Consider the following 23,386-nt stretch of genomic DNA (forward strand, 5'->3'; position numbering starts at 1 on the left):
GGGCCATTTGTTTTGTTGGATGGGGCTTTGACTTTGGTATTGCTTGATCAGCAACATTTTTAATAAAGTTAACAAGACTTTTGTTAGTTTCATTATAGTCTTTTAAATATTCAAATGGTTGGATATTTCTTGTGTGTATTTCATATTGCTCCCAATCTGCTTTATAAATGTTATAATGAGAAACATGTTTCACAGAATTATTATGTAATAAGGAAATTAATACTGGGAAATGATCACTGGTATGCAAGTCATCAACTGAATTCCAATCTAATTTGTCAACTACTATATTAGTTGTGCATAGAGTTAAGTCTACTGAAGAAAATGTTCCATGCATTTTTTTAAAATATGTGCTAATTTCATCATCATTTATACAGCAAATGTCATTTGAATGCATGAACTCTTCAATTTTACTCCCTGCTATATTTGAGATTGTACAGCTACAATCCCATATCGGGTTGTGAGCATTAAAATCACCTAGTAGTACTATTAATGAAGGTTCCTCTGGCATTGCCAAGCAAATCCTTAAATTTATCAATGTCATAATTTATGTTAGGTTGGTTGTTATAAATTATAAATTACATAATTATGGTTTTTAATTGTATTTTAATACTTGATATTTGCAAACAAGCAAAGTTTACAGGTACTCTGTCATAACATACTTTATTATGTACATATACAGCAGTACCTAAATTTCATCCTTCTTCCCTAGATATAGATACTAAGGTATATTTACCTATTGTTGATATTGTTTTATTGACATGTTGTAAACATAATATCATTGGTTGTATTCTTTCAGTAATTGTTATAATTCTCCCAAATGTAATCTGGTCTAGAGACCATTTATGTTCCACTGTATAATATAATTATCTAAAATATTGCCTTAAGTGTGTTCAACTGTTAGTTTCTTGTTGTGGATTATTAGTCAGCAATTTTTCAAAATTTTATTAACAACATTCATTTGTTTTTCCTTATATAAGAGATTAGGTGCCCAAAGAACATACAGCCCTTTTTGTGTGTCTAAACTGGTAGTTCGTGTCTGTATTCAATAAAATTTTGTATAGTGTTTGTTAAACTTTCCTTTGTATGCTTCTGTTTTTGTTACACAATTCGATAAAACATTCATTACATCCATATGTGTTTTTATGTCGTTCTTTTTTCATTTAGTCTTACTGCAACAATTACTGGTGATGGAGTGATTTCATCTCCTCCACATAATCATTTTTGTCAATGGTTTTGTCAATTTCTTTGATGTTCTGGGTACTTGTTTCTTTTAGTTTTATTATTATTTTAGGAGACAAAGGTACTATATTGTTATTATCTTTTAGGTTTATGTTCTTTCTTTGGGTCTTTTGTCTTTGTTTTAACAGATATCACTCTAAAAATAGTTGTTTTTTTTTATTTTGGGTGGAGTTCTCTCTAAAGGCCGCTTTTTATCTTTAGCTTCCAGTTCATTACATCTTTCTTCTATTATTCTTATGGTACATGTACTATCTTCGTGTGGTTCCATTTACTCCAGTATCTCAAATGGATTTGAACAAATATCCATATTAGAATTTGTATAAATTTCTTGTTTCTTAGCAACTTTAGATTCTTCTTGTAAAGCAGTTGTCATTACCTGAGACTGATGTATTGGGGGTTGTTACTTTTATGTATTTCCATTTTTGCTTCATTATTTGATATTACGTATAGTGGAAAAGGTACGTTTTCTAGTGGGATCACGCATTCCTCTAACTTTTAATTCTAATTTGGTCTCTTTTACAGGCATTCCTGTTCTCTCTTGCAGTAATTTTAGTTTTGTTGTATATGTAATACACATTCCTTAGACCTTAAATGGTGATTTTGCCCACAGTTCACGCATTTAGGCTCGCCGCACATCCACTGTGGGGCATGTTCTTCGGATCTACAATATGCACATACAGATGTATTCCTGCAATTTTTCTTTATGTGCCCGTACTTACTGCAGTTTTGGCACTGTAGTGATTTTGGAACATATGGTCTAATTTCTCTGTTTTGGCCCAAAATTTTCATGGTAATTCTTGGCCTTTGAATTTTATTTTTGCTAATTTCTATATTTGTTTATTATTTTGTCTTTGTCTACTTGTTATGCTATATATTTCGTAGTCCTGTATGTTACTATATCTCATTTTAAGGGAATATGTCAACATATTCTTTTCAATTGGCTCATCATTATCATCAGCATGTACCATGGTTCCCTGCACACTGTTCTTTCTATCATGTTTTTTAACTTGAACATTTACATTCTCAATGCTTTTTATACTCATATAATTCTCCGATTGATTTTTAGTTGTGATTTCTACCAGCCACATGTTTTTTTATTTGTCTGAATGACTTTTCAAAGGTAATAACTTAATAAATAATTTTTGAAGCTTAGATCAGACATTTTTCTCTCTGTTTTCAAGGTCAGGAACCTTGACCAATTTGGATGCTGACTCTTGTCATTCAGACATCTATAACTCGGACACTGAAAGCTTGGACACTGGACTTTCAGACGCTATAGGGTGTTCGGCCACTGGGTACTCAGACACTTTCTTAGATCCTTTCAGGACACAAACCTGAGAGAGGGTTGAGATCCCGCTCCTTCACTTGCTTATGTATTGGTGGCAAATTTTCTTCCACTGAAGATCCATGCCTTTTCAGGGGCCTAGAAACACTCAAATGCCATTGTGTACACCCTTCGTTCAAACCAGCATCCAACTCACTCAAGGAAAGATCATGGACATCCACAGGGATGCCTTTCCAACAGCCGTCTTACAAGTCTTGGAAATGCTCTACAGGAAACTCATTCGAGGCAATGACTGTCCGTGGGCAAACCCCACCGATTTCCATTGGACTGCCAGTTTACTTCCTCCCAGTTGCAGGGGAATTTGGAGGGGACCTTGGTCTAGGAGCATCAGCAGGACGAACAGCCATCACCTCCATTGCACTATCACTATCACTGATACAGTTAACTTTGTCCTTCAGGACTTTCACTGAATTCATAATTTGGGCCACCGTGTTCACAAGTAGACCAAATTTCTGGTATCCGTGCTTTGAGAGTGGCCACGGCACTGGGCTCAGAGGAAAGGAGCCAGGAATCAGAGTTGAAGGGAAAGTTGGAGTTCTTGTTATAAGAGGAAAAGCAGTCAAATTTGAAAAAGAACAGTTATATAAATAGACAAATTAACCTGACTAGAAGCTCTAGCCTCAGCTCTAGCAGCTGCCTTCCTATTCCTGTCCTGTTGAAATTTTGGCTAGATAAGCCTCCAAAACCTGCCATTTTCCCTTGTCCCAGTCTTTACACTCGTCACATGAAAGAGTAAAAGAACAAATTTCTCCCTTACAATTGTAACACATAGAATGATTGTCATATCTAGACAAAGTCAGTCTTGTTTTGCAGATTTTGCTGCAAAACCTAACACTAAACACACTAGAGTCTGACATAATTCTAAATCCAGAAGTCCAAATCAGTAAATTAGTAAAAATCAGCTAAGCTAATAGCAATAGCATTATCAAAATCAAAGAATACACCATCAAAGTCGGCAAGAAAACCAAACCATCCAGTAAACCCAAATTCCAAGGTGCTCAACAAGACAAGAACTATGTTATATCATTGACCAGCAGAAATAAATTGACCCCATCAGCACTGTTGTACCTATTCTTCCCTGAAAGTGGGCGGGGATAGTTACCTACACCCAAAATAAGAGTGCTCCAGCAAATTTCAAAATTTCAAAATTTTGAGCAGCCGTTAAAGCAGAAACCATAGCTATGTAATTACTTGGTAAGTTACTTAAATAAAAACTAATGTTTTCTTACATAACCTTTCCAAAAGTATTAGAAAACAGCATTGCTGAAGTAGTGACTTCTGAGTGAGAAGAACCTCCATGCCCACCCGCATCACTCATGCCATGGTCTCCACACACCAGAACTAAGTAAGGCTTTTCCTGAAAGCAGTAAAATTGAATAGTACATGAAACCTTGTGTTGCTAATGCTAAATATATCAGTCTTGCATAGGGAAATATGAATCAACTACTTCCTAGCCATTCACAACACATGTATTTCTATGTAACACTGTGCTTAGAAGTAGCTAAAAATTTTAAAGTAACTCAAATTATGGTGTAAACTTTTCTAATATGGATGATTACTGAATTAAACTTCTGATCAACTAATGATACTAAAATACACACAACTTTATCTATGTCCAATTTAACTATTTTATAATACAGGCAGTCCCCGGCTTACGATGGGGGTTCCGTTCTTGAGAAGTGTCGTAAGCCGAAAATCATTGTAAGCCGGAAAATCGTCAAAAATCCTAAGAAAACCTTACTTTTACTGCTTTGGGTGTATTAAAAACTATTTAAACTGCATTTGTATTGCATTTTTCATTAAAAAAATTCAAATATTGATTATTTTGCATTTTTGGAATCATATTTCTTCCACCAGATTGGTGTCGTTTGCGCTGTAACCCTGGAAATAATTTCTGATGAATATAATTGAAAAGCGTTGTAACCTCGGAACGTCATAAGCCAAACCCGTTGTAAGCTGGGGACTGCCTATAGTACCATAACTTTTTATAATGAGAAGTTTTTAATGCAAACCTGATAATCAAATATATGCACATTGTCGTGATCCATGACTTCACCAGGACCATTACGTAATCCCACAAAACACATAAAACACAGAACACATAAAACACATTTCCTTTGGATCCTCAATTATGTATTAATCAATAACATGACATATTTAAAATAAAACAAAGTTTTAATTATACATACCCAGTAATTACAGTGGACTCCCAATATTCATGGACACCTACACGCAGATTTTTCTGTGGAACCTATCTAAAATTTACTTAAGGAGAATCACCTATTAGCAGGTTTTTATGGCAATAAATATTCAATAATTAGTGCATTTTGATGTTATTTTAATGATTAAATACATTTCATTGTACAAAAATAATTTACTATCCAAGTCCTTATGGGTGCCGGTCCCAAGCCCGGATAAATAGGGAGGGTTGGTGTCAGGAAGGGCATCCGGCTGTAAAAATCTGTGCCAAAACCAAAAATGGAATGAGCCGAAATATGGAAAGAGGTAATGCTAGGGCGTACTCCGTAAACGACGCACAGAGACATCGCCCTAACTCTGTGGTAAGGCGAGGGCTACTGCATCAGGAGCGGGTGCAGCTAAAGAAGCGAGCTCACATTGGGTTCAGAGTATGTCAGCTAAATGTTGGGTCCATGACTGGGAGAGGTAGAGAATTGGCTGACTTGATGAGAGAAAAGAAAGTATATGTTGTGTGTGTGCAAGAAACGCGGTGGAAAGGAAATAAAGCTAAAGAGTTGGGAGATGGATATAAGCTATATTATAGTGGAGCAAATAAACAAGGTAGAAATGGAGTTGGCATAGTACTGTCTAGCGAACTAAAGAACTCGGTAATAGAAGTGCATAGAAAGAATGACCGTATCATCAGATTGAAGATATGTTATGGAGGAGAGATTCTGAATATTATAAGCGCATATGCACCACAAGTTGGTTGCACAGAAGAAGAGAAGGGAAATTTCTGGAGAGACATGGATGGAATAATGCAAGAACTGGAAGAGCATGAGAGGGTGATAGTTGGGGCAGATTTGAATGGCCATGTCGGAAGTGAAAATGAGGCGATTGGGCGGGTGCATGGGGCCATGGAATTGGGGAGAGAAACCCAGAAGGAGAGAGTGTAGTGGACTTTGCTGTGTCATTCGACATGGCAATAGTAAACACATTCTTTGAGAAGAAAAGGGAACACCTAATAACATATAGGAGTGGGGGAAGATTCTCCCAGATAGACTATTTCTTGTATAAAAGGATAAATCTGGTGGAGGTCAAGAACTTCAAAGTCATTCCAGGCGACCATGTAGCCCCCCAACACAGGCTGCTATGTATGGACTTGAAGTTGAAAAGGGGAAGAAAAACCAAAGCTAAAGGGATAAGGAAAATTAAATGGTACGAATTACAGAAGGAAGGGGATAAGAAGAGAGAGTTTAAGAGGAGGGTTTTGGAGGATATTGATATAGGTATTGAAGATTTGTTCAAGAAATGGTGGGCACGAAATGCAGCAGTAATAAGAAGGCATGGAAAGGAGCTGCTAGGAGAGACATCTGGTATCATATGGGAAGAAAAGGAGAGTTGGTGGTGGGATGAAGACATTGAGAAAGTAGTAAAAGATAAGAAGGAGGCAAAGAAAAGATGGGAAGAGTCACAGTCAGTGGAAGACAGAAATAGGTACAGAGAGAAAAACAAGGTGGTGAAAAAGGTGGTAGCCCAAGCTAAAGCAAAGTCGTATGATGATGTGTATAATGAGCTGGGGACAAAGGAAGGATTAAAGAAGATGATCAAGCTATCAAAGGCTAGAAATAAGAGCACCAAAGATATAACACATATCAAACAAATAAAGGATCAAGAGGGTGTAGTGCTTAGAAAGGAGGAAGACATTGTGAAGAGATGGAAAGAATATTTCGAACAGTTGTTAAATGAAGAAAATAATAGACTAATAAGAGAGGATGGGCAAGTGAACATTGGCATGGTAATGAGGTTTTCTAGGCAAGAGGTACTAAATGCACTGAAGAAGATGAAGAATGGGAAGGCAACCGGACCAGACATGATCCCGGTGGAGGCATGGAAAGCATTAGGAGATGAAGGAGTGGATATACTGTACGATCTTATGATAAAGATCCTTGAACAGGAAAAGATACCAAATGAGTGGCGTGGGAGTATATTGATCCCAATTTTTAAAGGGAAAGGCGATGTCCAAGAGTGTGGGAATTATAGGGGCATTAAATTGATGTCCCACACTTTGAAGATACTGGAAAGGATGATAGATGCTAGACTGAGAGAAGAAGTACAAATAGGTAAAGAGCAGATGGGATTTATGAAGGGAAGGGGAACAACAGATGGTATATTTTGTCTGAGGCAAATAATGGAGAAATTCGGGGAAAGACAAAGGGACCTACATATATTGGTCATTGACCTTGAAAAGGCTTATGACCGAGTCCCGAGACAAGAGGTATGGAGGAGCCTGAGGGAGAAGATGGTGCCAGAGAAGTATGTGCGATTGATACAAGAGATGTACCGGAATGTATTTACCAGAGTGAGGAGCAGTGTTGGGGAGACAGAAGGTTTTGAGGTGAGAGTAGGATTACACCAGGGGTCGGCTCTGAGCCCATTTATCTTTAACATAGTGATGGATGTTATAATAGAGGAAGTAAGGGAGACAGTACCATGGAACATATTGTATGCGGATGATATTGTTCTGTGTGCAGAGAGCAGGGAAGATCTGGAAGTGAAATTGGAAAGATGGAGACAAGTACTGGAGGACAGAGGAATGAGAATAAGTAGATCCAAGACAGAATATATGTGTACCACCACTGAGGGGGATGATAAAGAAAGTATTCAGCTTGGTGGAGAGCAAATAAGGAGAGTTGATAAGTTTAAGTATTTGGGATCTTTTGTTAACGCTGGAGGAAGTATGGAAGAAGAAGTAAAACATCGGGTACAGGCAGGCTGGAACAACTGGAGAGCGGCCTCGGGAGTTCTTTGTGACAAAAGAGTGCCGCTTAGGTTAAAAGGAAAATTTCACAAGACGGTGGTAAGAACAGCAATGCTGTATGGTACGGAAACAGCAAGCATGAGAAAAGCAGAGCAGAAGAAGATGGATGTGGCAGAAATGAGAATGCTTAGGTGGATGTCTGGGGTGACAAGAGTGGATAGGATCAGAAATGACTACATAAGGGGGTCAACTAAGGTGGTGGAAGTATCAAAGAAAGTGCAGGAGGGGAGGCTGAGATGGTATGGACACCTGTTGAGGAGAGATGAGGACCACGCTGGGAGACATACTATGGGGGTGGAGGTGCAAGGAAGAAGAAAAAGAGGGAGACCAAGAAAGAGATGGAAGGACTGTGTGAGAGGAGACTTAAATGAGAAGGGAATTGATGAGGCAGAAGCACAAGATAGAAATAGATGGAAACGGCTCATCCGAAACGGCGACCCCATATAAAAATGGGAACAAGCTGGGAAGAAGAAGAAGAAGACTGTATTACATTAGCATATAATGCTAATGTACACAACAATATAATGTCAATTCATTAAAGAATACTATAGTGAATTAATAAGAATTTAGTTTATAAATTTAAAAATTGTGTAAGAATAATAGAAAATCCCATTATCCCCAGCTTTCAATTTCCAGACTTGGAGAGGGGGAGACAGCAAGGGTTGGTGAGTCTTGCATCTTAGTGGGTCTGAATAATTGTTGCTGTCTTGGCTGTCAAATGATATTCTCTCTCTCTCTCTCTCTCTCTCTCTCTCTCTCTCTCTCTCTCTCTCTCTCTCTCTCTCTCTCTCTCTCTCAGGGAAAGTCTATCTTTAACCAATTAGTATTAACACATATGCACATATGTGTGTGTGTTCATAGTGTTTTAAAGGTAATACATCTTTAGAAGACAAAAACAAACACATAAATTTTTTGTTGTCAGTTGCTAGTTAAGAGAAACAGATTAATATTTCTGGAAGAATAGAGAGATAAACTCTCTCTCTCTCTCTCTCTCTCTCTCTCTCTCTCTCTCTATCTCTCTCTCCTCATCTCTCTCTGCTCTCTCTCTCTCCTCCCCTCCTCTTCTGTCTCTCTCTCTCTTCTCCCTCCTCTTACTGAAATGTAAGAATTTTTATGGTACATGGAAGTAATATATTTGTGGATATTTTCAGTTAATAATAATAATAATAATAATAATAATAATAATAATAATAATAATAATAATAATAATATAGCCAGTAACTACAAGGCCTATCACCTGCCTACCAATAATGTGGAAGTACTAACAGTTACCATTAGTGAATGGCTATACATTTACCTAGAGGATACAAACACCATCCCCCACCAACAGAAAGGCTGCAGAAGGAAGTGTATGGGCACAAAGACCAGCTCCTGATAGACAAAATGGTAAGGAAGAACAGTAGGAGAAGAAAAACCAACCTAAGCATGGCATGGATTGACTATAAGAAAGCCTTCAACATGATACCACACACATGGCTAATAGAATGCCTGAAAAAGGGATTTTGACAAAGGAAAAATCTATTTCTGGGTGAAGACCTGTGTCGCCCAGTGAAATGTCCTTATAGCACTCATTTCTAGGTATAAGTAAATGCTAAATATACCAGAGAAAAAAGCCATATGGAATGCTGGGGTTACTACCCCCAGCTCGCTCACCCTCATAGGGCGTCGGTATAGCACAGGGGCGAATGGAAGCCATTGCCACAGATATTCTGCCAATTAGATCTCTCCTCTCTCAAAATCCTTCGCCAGAGGGGTGCCGTTACACGGCCACCTTCCGTTCGCCACTACTAATTCTGCCAAGAACCTTCATTCCTGAATTACGCACCCAAGCTTGGGCCAGCTAAAGGGTGGGGAAAGGAAAGAAAGGGATGGGTTCACTGGGCGACACAGGTCTTCACCCAGAAATAGATTTTTCCTTTGTCAAAATCCCTTTTCTGGGATTGACCTGTGTCGCCCAGTGAAATAGTAACAGAGAATTGGCCATATAAGCTTGGTAATTAGAGAGTAAAACAAAAGTTTCCTATATAAAAGGAAAAATAAAATTTTCTTACAATCATTGTTTTAATGATCCCAGACAAGGGTACAAAATACCAGGAGTAAATAACACATATAAAAATTTACATGACCAAGTTCATACCATTACCATGAAAAGAGTACAGGTAATAAATATAAAATACATGAACCAATAAACTATGTACAAGAACAGGAGCGGGTTGATAAGCAATCCGGTCCATAACAAAAAAGGCAAAAAGGGAGGGAAAACAAGCGAGGCAGGTAGGTGAGAGGGAGTACCAAAAGGTAATTTCTGGGCTCAGTTCGTGTCGCTGCGCGAAATACCCCTTTAATCCATTATTTCTAAGGTAAATGCACTAACAAATACCAGAGAATAAATAAAATAAAGAAAAGGTCAGTATAACTGACTCGCTCACCCTCCAAGAGGGCGTCGGTATGAACACTAGGGCGAGTGAGACCACTACCACGAACCTCTTACCAATAGAAATCTCCTACGACAAAACCCCCACAAGAGGGGAGCCGACCCACAGAGTGGGCAGCAACTACTACTACTCCATCCCACGCTACCGACTGCTGCGCCTCTGGTGGCCATCCCTTTTGTTAGCGCACGCTGTACCACACGTACTTTTTTGCTCTCTGTGTTTTTCGTGCCCCTTACGAGGATTTTATCTAGATATGGAGCGTTCAACCATCGCATCAGCTAAGTTAAGTAATCTGTAAAGGTTTCTATTTAGTTTTTTCCAGCTTTGAGTCAGTATTTGCCATTTTTTAGGTATAAATGCTGGCTCTCGGCCGGAAGCATGGCGGCATTGTTCTGCCTCGTGGCGGGTTCGTTCTTGGTCTTCCATACCTAGAACCTTCCCTTATTACTTTACGCTCTATTGCTAGTTTTCTATGTTATGTTAGGGGTCCAGCCTACTTGGTTTATGTCATGAATGCATGTCTTCTTTTACCTTGCGTGGGCATTTAGTTTCTATCCAGACCCTAGCCACAGCTCTTAGTATCGGCCCCGGCTAGCTTTGAGTGGTAGACTTTCTCTCGGGTTAGTCGTACACTCCTGGATTTTTTCTCCTACTATTTTGTTTTCTTACTTTCATTTTAATTTAATTTTTAGTGATTTTATGTATTTTAGGTTAGCCTACGGCGTCTGGCATATTAACGTAGCCTAGGTCCTGTATATCAGGGTCCCCACCAGTTTTATTGCTTCCTCTCATCAGTTTTGTTGCTTCTACGATAGCATCTCACTGATTAGTTTGGTTGCTTTAACCTAGGCTATGTTTTTTTTTTTTTGTGTTTTATCGTGTTACCGCTCCGTGGTCACCATGTGATCGCGAAGCAGCCAGGCGCCCGTCCAGTCACCCTACCCTTCTCCCGCTCTCCCATAGAGCCGGGGGGAGGGAGGTCCGTCCTCGCTCGCTCCACCCGGGCCTGTCTCCCTCTCTCGTTACGCGGAGGGAGTAGGGGAGGCTGGACAGACCCAGGACTGGACTTGACCGTTCTCTTGCTTCACGGTGCTTTGTTGTAGCTGGGTAGGGGGATTGTCCTTCCCCCTCCTTTGTTACTCTGTTGCCCCGTTGTTTGCTCGAGTCTGTTTCGCCCTCTCGCTCCTTCCCGGATTGTTGGTGCTTTTTTATCTTACCGGAGCTCCGTCAATCACGAGGAAGGGAGCTGGTTCCTCGCTTGCGGGCGGACCTCAGGCGTACAGTTGGTCTTTTACTAACCATCCCGTCTCGTCGATATCGGGAGACGAACACCTCCGCGAACCGGAATTATTCCGGTACTTAGTGCTAATTATGCTTAAGTGTATTTTAGTTTTTAGTTTTATTTTAAGCTATCATAAGTTTAATTTAAGCTAGCTTAAGCCGGGTTCCTCCCTTACCTACGTTGTCACACCAGATCATTCCGGGGTTATAGCCTATTCAGGCGGTAAGGGAGGGGTTATGCCCAAAATTTTTTCGCTCTCCGGCATGCATCGGAGTTCTATTAGCCTGTAAGTGATGTCTTTTAGGGTACTCATGTATCTTTTCACTTACAGACCACCAACTGTGAGCATCCGGGATGCAACGCCATGCTCCAGGACCCCTGTGGACACGAAGTCTGCAGGTCCCACGCTCCGTGCGCGACTCCGCATGGGAATCTGCAGGTCTGGTTCCACGAAACCTGCACCATATGTTACGATCTCGTGAGTCAGTTCTTAGACGGGGTAAGTATTTTCAACTCCGTACAGAAATTCCAATCAATGTTTTAGATCTTAAGTTTAATTATAATCTTTTATTTTAAACTTAAGCTCTTTTTATATTGGGTATTACATCCCCTATGACTTTTAGAGTAAGCCTAATATTAGTTAAGTTTTAATCTTAAGTTTAAACTTAAAACTAATGAACGCCCTCTCTTCCAGGCTCCCGCCGTTAGAGATACCGCTCTGGCAACCCTGAGGGCTTGGGTCGGCGGATTCGGGAAGAACGCCGCCAAGGGACAGCCCTACATCCTAGAGAAGAGGATGGCTGTCCTGATCTTCCCCGACGGCAAGTCGACTGGTTACGTCGACCCGGCAGAGGCAGCCCCGACTATGGCGGCGATCCAACAGCAGATTGCCACTTCGATAAAGGAACCAGGCCACGATATCTCATCGGAAGTCGCGACACTGGATTTAAATGTAGAACCCATGGTAGGTGTTGACGACCTGTTGGTCGAGGTAGGTACGTTGGACGCCCAAGGGCTTCCCTTGGGCGCCACTGGGTCTTCTTCTCCTGCTAATTCTCCAGCTTCCTTCCAAGGCTTTACAGGAGCTGAGCTCCTTTATGCTTCACCCGACGCTTCGGTGAGACCTAAGGTCAAGGGCCAGAAGGTTTTGAAAACCCTCAAAAAGACGTCGTCGTCGTCCAAAAAGACTTCGTCGGCGTCAACGTCTCGTAAGTCTCCGGCTGCAAACCCCGGAGCAGAGAGGTCTAGAGCTTCTGCTTCAAGCTCCAAGTCCTCAAAGAGCAGGTCTTCCAAGGAGAGGCCCCGTACTCCGGCTGAGCCGGCAGTCTCTCCTCTCCCCTTGGTACCTGTTCCAAGTTATCCCTCTACCTCCGCAGCAGCTCCGGCTTTGGATCCCAATGCTGGACTGTTGCAACACATGGGAGACTTGGTCGGCTCTCTGAGGAGCAGCATGGAGCAGATGTTCTCCCGGTTGTCCGACAGGATTACGTCTCAGGACAATATCATCGCCGGACTTAATCAGGCCCCTCTAGCTACTCCCCCAGCTTTTGGCACCGGACTGCCAGCTTCCACCTCATGACTCTCTGCCTCCGTTCTCTATGAACAACCCCTGGAGGGTGGCGTCATACGCCCCTTTCCAGGACGGTCTTATTTCTATTCCGGAGTGTGGTACTCGAAGGATTGAGGACTTCGAGTTCTACCCGGAGGGCCTCCAACCGCCGTTCATTGGCTACGCCAGACTTACTGACGCAGCCATGACTAGAGATGATAAAGTACCTAAGGAGACAGTCCTCTACTCACGTGACCAGGCTCAAAGAGAATGGCTCAGGTGTTTAGAGGAAATGGATTGTTCGAACACGAGGATACAAGCCTTCAAGAGTCCCTTCACCATTTTTACGATGGAGGAGGGAACTCCTCTTCCCTTTCTTACCAAGATAGCAACGGTCACCATTCCAGCTGCCCAGAAGGGGGAATCGTTACCTCAATTAAGGGAAGCAGACCCCACATCTCCTTTGCTCCCTTCACTTGGAGAATTGTGGGAAGAATTGCCCAACACCTTTTCGGCTGGCAAACTCAAACCAGACTGTGCTATGGATCAGTTTGGCGAGAAGCTGCCTAGGCTTCCTGACAGCCTCATTCAAGCTGAATTTGAGGCCAAGACTAGGCTCGCCAGGTCCATTAATACCATGGCAATGACAGAAGTAGCGGCTATTTTCTTATGCTTCTGAGCCGCTCTTCAAGCTCCTCACCAAGTCCCTGATGCAGACAGTCCAGTCTGACATGTTTGAGTTTGCTACAGCCAGGACTAACTGCCGGAAGCATGTCCTTCAAGAAGCAACTATTCGTCATGAGCCGAATAAGTTGCTTTCATCCAACATCTGGGGGGCAGACCTCTTTCCTGAGTCGATGGTCAAAGAGGTCCAAGCTGAAGCAACAAGGCTCAACCAGAGCCTTAAGGATCGTTGGGGTCTCACAGCAAAGAGACGCCAAGACCAAGCTACAAGAGGTAAGTCTCAGAAGAAACTGAAGCGTTATCAGCCTTACCAAAAGAAGCAGCAACGCTTCACCCAGGCTGTTTCGGCTGTACCTTTGGTACAATCAGCCCAACCCTCTACTTCTAAGGCTCAGTCACAGCCTATCTATGTGATTTCCCCCCAGCCTCAGCCTTCCACCTCCTACGCTGTCTCCCCAGCCTTTAACCAAGTGTTCGAAGGCCAGGCCTTTCAGCAGTATGACCGCTTTGGCAGGGGAGGAAGAGCTAGGGGATCCTTTCGTCAGAGAGGATCAGGAAGGTCTCTCAACAGGGGAAAGCACTTCCGTGGAGGCCGCGGAGGACACTCAACCCAGCAGCAGTGAGAGCTCGAAGGTAGGAGGGAGGCTGTTTCTCTTCCGGCATCGGTGGGGATTCAGCAATTGGGCACAGAGTATTGTGTCAAAAGGCCTGGGTTGGAGTTGGATTGCGGATCCTCCTCCATCCAGACCATTCCTTCAACTTCCATCAAAAGAAATGACGGAGTATGCGGAGGACCTCCTTCAGAAAGGAGCAATAGCGAGAGTCAACAGATTAAAGTTTCAAGGTCGCTTATTCAGCGTGCCAAAGAAAGGCTCACAAAAAAGAAGGGTAATCTTAGACTTGTCCCACTTAAACTTGGCCATTCGCTGCGACAAGTTCAAAATGCTGACTACCTCGCAGGTGCGGACCTTACTTCCCCGTGGGGCCGTCACCACCTCTATCGATCGATCTTACAGACGCATACTATCATATCCCTATTGCAAGACACTTTCGCCCTTATCTGGGCTTCAAGATAGGAGATCAAGCATTCTCCTTCAAGGTAGTTCCCTTCGGTCTGAACGTGGCACCCAGGGTGTTCACGAAGCTGGCGGAAGTAGTCGTCCAACAACTGAGGTCTCAGGGGATAATGGTGGTAGCGTATCTCGACGATTGGTTGATTTGGGCTCCAACAGTCGAGGAATGTCACAAAGCCACACTGAAAGTAATCCAGTTCCTAGAGTATCTGGGGTTCAAGATAAACAGAACAAAATCAAGACTCACTCCGGAGTCCAACTTTCAGTGGCTGGGCATTCAATGGCATCTATCCTCCCATACTCTGTCGATTCCATCAGCCAAGAGGAAAGAAATAGCGAAGTCAGTAAAGCAATTTCTAAAGCAAAAATATGCTTCAAGGAGAAGCCAGGAAAGAATCCTGGGTTCCCTCCAATTTGCCTCAGTGACAAACATCTTGATGAAAGCCAAACTGAAAGACCTAACCAGGATCTGGCGCTCACGAGCAAATGTCAGATCCAGGGACAAGTTATCATCAGTGCCACAAATTCTACGGAATCGTCTGCGCCCTTGGGAAAAAGTGAAGAACCTGTCAATATCAGTACCCCTTCAGTTTCCTCCTCCGGGGATTACCATCCACACAGACGCTCCATTAAGCGGCTGGGGAGGATATTCTCAATTCAAGAAGGTTCAAGGAACCTGGTCACCCCAGTTCCGCCAGCTTCACATAAATGTATTAGAAGCGATGGCAGTGTTCTTGACTCTGAAGAGGTTGCGTCCGCCAAAGAACTCCCACATAAAGCTAGTTCTGGACAGCGCAGTGGTAGTCCATTGCGTAAACAGGGGAGGCTCCAAGTCTCGACATCTGAATCATGTCATGGTAGCCATCTTCTCCCTAGCGGACAAGTTCAGTTGGCACCTCTCCTCCACCCATATAGCTGGAGTGAGAAACGTCATAGCAGATGCTCTATCCCGCTCAGTTCCTCTGGAGTCGGAATGGTCACTGGACAACAGTTCGTTCCAATGGATTCTCCGGAGGGTTCCAGGTCTGCAAGTAGATCTATTCGCATCTCAAGCGAACCACAAACTTCCATGTTATGTGGCCCCCAACCTGGACCCTCTGACCTATGCCACGGACGCCCTGTCCATAGATTGGAACAACTGGGAGAAGATTTATGTCTTTCCTCCAGTGAATCTTCTCCTAAAGGTACTGAACAAACTCAGGACGTTCAAGGGTCAAGTAGCTCTAGTAGCCCCAGACTGGCCGAAGAGCAATTGGTACCCTCTGATTCTGGAACTGGGTCTTCGTCCTCTTCGGATTCCCAATCCCAGGCTCTCCCAGTCAGTACAAACGAAGACTGTGTTCGCTTCCTCAGGAATTCTCAAAACCCTAACTTTATGGACTTCATGAAGTTTGCGGCTAAAAAAGATGCAGATATTGATCCACGAAATATTCTTTTCTTGGAATCTGATAAAAGAGATTCAACTTTGAGACAGTATGATGCTGCAGTCAAAAAGTTGGCAATCTTCCTGAGAGAATCAGATATTAGAATCATGACAATCAATTCAGCTATATCCTTTTTCAGATCTTTATTTGAAAAAGGCTTAGCAGCTAGCACTATTACGACAAACAAGTCAGCCTTGAAGAAGATTTTTCAACTCGGTTTCAATATAGACTTGACAGATTCTTACTTCTCGTCTATTCCCAAGGCTTGTGCTAGACTTAGACCTTCAGTAAGGCCTACGTCAGTGTCGTGGTTCTTGAATGATGTTCTAAAGCTGGCTTCAGAAACAGACAATACGACATGTTCATTTGTAATGCTCTTAAGAAAAACTCTATTTTTATTAAGCTTGGCTTCAGGAGCTAGAATTTCAGAACTGTCGGCGTTATCCAGAGATCCGAATCATATAGAATTTCTTCCCTCAGGGAAAGTTCTTCTTTCTCCGGAACGTAGCTTTTTAGCAAAGAACGAGGATCCTTTATTGAGGTGGGAACCATGGAAGGTTATACCCCTTCCGCAAGATGTTTCTCTTTGTCCGGTATTGACCTTACGAGCCTTTCTGTCCAGGACATCCTCATCCTCTTCGGGTCCTCTCTTTAGGAGAGAGAAAGGTGGTACTTTATCTATTAAAGGTATCAGGCTACAGATCCTATACTTTATTAAGCAAGCCAACCCTGATTCCTTCCCTAAAGCTCATGATGTCAGGGCAGTTGCCACCTCAATTAACTATTTCCAACACATGAATTTTGATGATTTGAAAAAGTATACTGGATGGAAATCACCGACAGTATTTAAGCGTCATTCCTTAAAGTCCTTGGAAGCTCTGAAATTTTCAGCAGTTGCGGCGGGTAACATAGTTTCCCCCGACTCTGCTTAAATCTTAAGTTGAAGATCCAGATCTCCTTTCTACCTATCTCATTCAACAGTTTGTCTATACCTACCATGTTCATCTACGTCTACCTTGAGTCTTAGCTGCTCTTGTGATGGTACAGTGGGTGTCCCTTACTTTTTTGCTAGGGTCACCCACAATTGTTTGTATATAATGATCTCTATGATGCGGTCCCCTTATTTTTATGCTAGGGTGACACATCTCCATTTACAATGGTTACGGGTTTTGTATATTAAGACATATAAATTTATTTTACTATATTATAGTCTAAGTTTGTTCAGAATCATTTTATTATTATAATTGCTTTATTTACTACTGTATATAATAACTATACACAGATGTTAAGTTCAACATATATTCCATGTAAGCCCTGTACATATATGTTAACTTTAAGATAATTTTAAGGAATATTTTTCTAACTTGTATAATTGTGTATATGTATATTTTTTTGGCAATTATAATACTTTATTTTATTTTAAGTTTTATTGAGACCTTATTTATTTTCTTTTACAATCTTGTGCTAATTCTCTGGTATGATTTCGCGCAGCGACACGAACTGAGCCCAGAAAAGGGATTTTGACGTAAGGAAAAATCTATTTCTGGGCGATTGGTTCGTGTCGCCCAGCGAAATCCCACCCTACCCATCCCTGCGCTCAAGATTGTCTGCTAACATCGGGATGGCCACCAGAGGCGCAGCAGTTGGTAGCGTGGGATGGAGTAGTAGTAGTTGCTGCCCACTCTGTGGGTCGGCTCCCCTCTTGTGGGGGTTTTGTCGTAGGAGATTTCTATTGGTAAGAGGTTCGTGGTAGTGGTCTCACTCGCCCTAGTGTTCATACCGACGCCCTCTTGGAGGGTGAGCGAGTCAGTTATACTGACCTTTTCTTTATTTTATTTATTCTCTGGTATTTGTTAGTGCATTTACCTTAGAAATAATGGATTAAAGGGGTATTTCGCGCAGCGACACGAACCAATCGCCCAGAAATAGATTTTCCCTTACGTCAAAATCCCTTTAATAGCAATATTAGTGATAATATACAACATTACTACCTACATAATTAGGCTGTATCAGGGAAGACAACATTCCCTGCGGCCACTGCAGAATATTTAAGGGCCTCTAGAGACTTTAGATAGCTGCGTTTAAATACTGTCGGGGATTTCCAACCCGTATACTTTTGGAGATCATCAAAGATCATATGATGAAAATAATTAACTGAGGTGGCCACTGCTCGGATATCATGGACCTGAGGAACTGAATCCGGGTTAGCTTGTTTAATAAAATAAAGAATTTGTTGTCTGATGGTCTTCAAATGGTTCCACCATTCTCTCTAATAAAAAGGGGGCCTGAAGACCTATTAGAAGTCCTCTCAAGATAAGACTTTAAAGTAATGACTGGACATAAAGATGGATCCTGTGGAAGGGGAACAATCTTCCACGGAGACCATCTGTTCTAAGTATCTTCATTCTTTGCCAAGAATTTCAGGTCCGGAGAAAGCAGAACTTCTCCTGAAGGGAGGAAATCGATATGATTTGGTTCTCTAGAGAGAGCCGATGGTTCAGATATTCTGGCACCTGAGGCCAGGCTCAGTACAAATAATGCTTTCCTGAGAAGGGATATATATGAGCATGATTCATTATCAGTGTCTGAAGCTAACTTGAGCACGTCATTTAAAAACCCAGAAGACCGTATGAGGTCGGTTTACTGGTCTCAGACGAGCACATGCTCTAGGGATAGATGAGAAGTACGAATCTGATAAATCAATATTAAAGCCAAACTGAAATATCTTTCTCAAGGCGGATTTAGTTGTAGTAATGGTACTAGCAGCTAAGCCTTTTTCGAACAGAGTTCTAAAAAATGAAATTGCCAGATTCATAGTCATTGTCTGAACCTCCGACTTAGAAAGATGGCTAACTTTCTTACTGCCGAATCATACTGCCGGAGTGTCGATTCCCTTTTGTCTGATTCCACGAACAATGTGTTTGGCGGGTCAATATTAGCGACTTTTTGTGCTGCAAACTTCATGAAGTCCATAAAGTTAGAACATTCAGAATTCTTGAGGAAGATGACACAGTCTGAGTTTGTACCACCTGAGTCAACTTTGGGTTGGGAATCTGTCCGGGGCGGAGTTTCAACTCTAGTAAAAGAGGATAGTAGAAGAGGAAACCAATTGCTCTTTGGCCAGTTGGGCGCTACCAGTGCCATCCGCCCTTTGAAAGATCTGAGTTTGTGTAGAACTTTCATCAAAAGACTTATTGGCAGAAATAGGTAAATCTTCTGCCAAACGTTCCAGTCTATGGACATTGCATCTGTGGCATGAGCCAGAGGATCCAAATTGGGAGCCACATAACATGGAAGTTTGTGGTTGGACTCCGTGGCGAACAGGTCTACCTGAAGGCCCGGAACTTGTAGGCAAATCCAATTGAATGACTTTGCGTCCAAGGACCACTCCGATTCCAGCGGAGTTGTCCTGAACAGTGAATCCGCAGTGACATTCCGTACTCCTGCCAGGTGAGTAGCTGACAGGTGCCAAAGATGTTTCATTGCCAACGAGAAGATTGCTATCATCACGTGGTTTATGTGGCTCGACTTGGAGCCTTCTCTGTTTAGGCAGTGAACTATCACTGCAGTGTCCAAGACTAGTCTGATATGAATATTCCTGGCCGGGGCTAGTCGTTTCAGGGTCAAGAAAATGGCCATTGCTTCTAGGATGTTGATATGAAACTGGCGGAATACTGTCGACCATGTTCCTTGAACCTTCTTGTACTGAGAATAGCCCCCCCATCCGCTCAGAGAGGCGTCCATGTGGACTACTAGAGATGGCGGGGAAATTGGAGCGGTACTGACTTGGAAAGACTTTTGACTGTCGTCCATGGATGAAGTCTTTTCCTTAGTATCAGCGGAATCAAAGAGATTTTGTCTCCGAGTCTGCTGTTGGCTCTTCTCCGCCATACCTGATTGATGTCCTTCAGTCTGGCTTTCAACAAAAGATCTGTTATTGAAGCAAACTGAAGTGAACCTAAGACTCTTTCTTGGGTATGACGAGAAGCCCATCTGTTCTTGAGAAATTGTCTCGTAGTTTCCGCTATCTCTTTGCGTTTGGTTGGCGGAAGAGATAGTTTGTGTGCGGTTAGAACCCATTGAATTCCTAACCATTGAAAGCGAGATGCCGGAATGAGACGGGACTTTTCCTTGTTTATCTGGAATCCCAGATACTCTGGGAATTTTATTACTTTGGTTGTTGCCCTGTGACATTCCTTGTCGTTGGGTGCCCAAATGAGCCAATCGTCTAGGTAAGCTACTAGCGTAACTCCCTGAGCTCTTAGTTCCTGAACTACTGTCTCTCCTATTTTTGTGAATATGATATTGTTATGATACAATAAAGTTTCATACATACTTACCTGGCAGATATATACATAGCTATCGACTCCGTCGTCCCCGACAGAAATTCAAATTTCGCGGCACTCGCTACAGGTAGGTCAGGTGATTTACCGCCCTGCTCTGGGTGGCAGGACTAGGAACCATTCCCGTTTTCTAATCAGATTCTCTCTTCCACCTGTCTCCTGCAGGGAGGCTGGGTGGGTCTTCAATCGTATATATCAGCCAGGTAAGTATGTATGAAACTTTATTGTATCATAACAATATCATTTTCATACATTCAACTTACCTGTCAGATATATACATAGCTGATTGACACCCTTTGGTGGAGGGCAAGAGACAGCTAATTTACTGACTAGACAGGTAAACAACATATGTTGTAGGTATAAATAGACCTTGGTTCCTACCTTATTAGATGGAAGACTTCGTGGCTACTGCCCAGGAGTCTGCTTCACCTCAAGAGCCTTAGCGAGATAGTGATCTGTGGCCAAGAGTTCTTGCTGGTCTGTCAATGGGGTCTTATCCACTTACTCGGCAGAGCCTAACTGGCATTTGTCAAGGGGTGCTAATCCGCTTATATGACAACACGCCTTCTTTAAGGAGCACACAACCGATCCCGATCACCCGATCCTAACCCGTGTTAGTTCTAAGATTGCTAAGAGTCATCCCCAAACTCTTAGCAAACAACCACAAACTTGATAATCATACATACAAAATAAAAAAAAAAAATTTTGTACCCCTCTAATAGTCAGTTGTCACTCGATTTCCTAATGAAGAGAAGTGAAGGCCGCCAGTGCGACATCTGACACTCCCATGCACAAGAAACACAAGAACACATCCGACAAGAGGGTTACGTACACATATTTAAGGATCGGTGCTCTCTCCTTTACCCAGAACCGTCTGTGCTGACACAAACGGACCTAGAGAAAAACATTTCTCATACGTCACTCGCACATCTTTTAAGTAATGAGATGCAAATACTGAGTTGCATCTCCAATAGGTTGCATCCAAAATATTTTTAAGTGACATATTTCTTTGGAATGCAATAGATGTCGCGATTGCCCTTACCTCATGAGCTCCTACTCTTAATAGATTAAAAGAGTCATCTGGGCAGTTCTTATGAGCCTCGGTAATTACACTTCTAACAAAGAAGACCAAAGCATTTTTAGACATAGGTCTCTTGGGGTCTTTCACCGAGAAACCATAGACCATGTTGTGAGCCTCCCAACCGCTTCTTTCTGTCCAGATAGAATTTCAGTGCTCTAACTGGACAAAGTGATCTTTCTATTTCTCTGCCTACTAGGCTAGTAAGTCCTTTTACCTCGAAACTCCTGGGCCAGGGATTCGAAGGGTTCTCATTTTTGGCAAGAAAAAGAGTCTGGAATGAACAAATCGCAGAATCTTCTTTGAAGCCAACTCGTGACTCAAGGGCGTGCAACTCACTGACCCTTTTAGCCGTAGCCAGAGATAGCAGGAATATACACTTTCTAGTGATATCCCGGAATGAAGCCGTATGAGGTGGTTCGAACTTTTCCGAGGACAGAAATTTCAGAACTACATCCAAGTTCCAGCTCGGAACCCTAGGTTCTACTGACTTCGACGTTTCAAAGGAGCGGATGAGATCGTGCAAATTTTTATCATTCGTCAAATCTAAACCCCTGTTTCTAAAGACTGACGAAACCATACTTCTGTATCCTTTAATAGTTGGTACAGAGAGATGTGACTTTTCCCTCAGGAAAAGAAGGAAATCCGCAATTTCGGTTACAGAGGTATTGGAAGAGGACAGCTTCTTCGACCTGCACCAGTTTCTGAAAACTTCCCACTTCGATTGGTACACTTGCCTAGTAGATGATCTGCGGGCTCTAGCAATTGCGCTTGCCGCCTTGCGAGAAAACCCTCTCGCTCTGACAAGTCTTTCGATAGTCGAAAGGCAGTCAGAGCAAGAGCGGGTAGATTTTGATGGCACCTCTCGAAGTGGGGTTGTTTGAGCAGATCTATCCTGTTTGGAAGAGATCTGGGGAAGTCCACTGTCCACTCCATCACCTCCGTGAACCAAATTCGGGATGGCCAATATGGGGCTATCAGAGTCATCCTGGTTCCCTTCGAGGCCACAAACTTTCTGACTACTTCCCCCAGTATCTTGAATGGGGGAAAAGCGTACACGTCTAGCCCTGACCAGTCCAGGAGAAAGGCGTCTATTGCATAAGCCCTGGGATCTTCTACCAGGGCGTAAAATGTATCTATCCTTTTGGAGAGAAATGTGGCGAATAGATCTATTTGCGGTTTCCCCCAAAGATACCAAAGGGTCTGACAGACTTCCGAGTGGAGGGTCCATTCTGTAGGAAGGACCTGGAACCTCCTGCTCAGTCTGTCCACTCTCACGTTCCTCTCTCCTTGAACAAATCTCGTTAGGAGAACCACGTTCCTTTGATTTGCCCAAATCAGCAGATCTTTTGCTAGTTCGTATAGGGCGAGAGAGTGAGTTCCTCCTTGTTTCTTGACATAAGCCAGAGCGGTTGTATTGTCGGAGTTTATCTGTATTACTTTGTTTCTGACTATCTGTTCGAAGCTCCTTAGCGCGAGGTGAATCGCAAAGAGCTCCTTGCAATTTATGTGCCATGACACCTGCTCTTCCGACCAGGTGCCTGACACTTCTTTGGACCCTAAAGTCGCACCCCAACCTGTCTCCGACACGTCCGAGAACAATGTCAGGTTTGGGTTCCGCACTTCCAAGGATACTCCTTTGTTTTCTTCTAAGGGGGTCAACCACCACCTTAATTGTTGTTTTATTTCTAATGAGATTGGAAACGTGTCCGAGAGCTGTCCTGTCTTCCAACTCCAACTGCTTCTCAGGAAGAACTGAAGCGGACGGAGATGTCTTCCTAGAGGAAAGAACTGTTCGAGCGAGGAAAGGGTCCCCAGAAGGCTCAACCATTCCCTCGCTAAAGTACGCTCTTTCTCTAAGAAGTTCAATACTGTGGCACAGCCTTTCCTTATTCTCTCTTGAGAAGGAAAAACTCGAAAACCCCGAGAATCCAT

At 42.6% G+C, this 23,386-nt stretch overlaps 1 protein-coding gene across 1 annotated transcript in view; it reads right to left on the reverse strand.

Annotated features, from left to right (window-relative positions):
* LOC135211432 (GPI ethanolamine phosphate transferase 2-like) overlaps positions 1-23,386 on the reverse strand; it is a 468,113-nt gene that overhangs the window by 237,897 nt on the left and 206,830 nt on the right. The window contains exon 6 of the mRNA XM_064244742.1: positions 3,814-3,941. Coding sequence (XP_064100812.1) covers positions 3,814-3,941 — 128 coding nt within the window. The remainder of the gene's footprint in view (positions 1-3,813; positions 3,942-23,386) is intronic.

The sequence above is a fragment of the Macrobrachium nipponense genome, chromosome 4, assembly GCF_015104395.2.
Source record: "Macrobrachium nipponense isolate FS-2020 chromosome 4, ASM1510439v2, whole genome shotgun sequence".
NCBI classification, from domain to species: Eukaryota; Metazoa; Arthropoda; class Malacostraca; order Decapoda; family Palaemonidae; genus Macrobrachium; species Macrobrachium nipponense.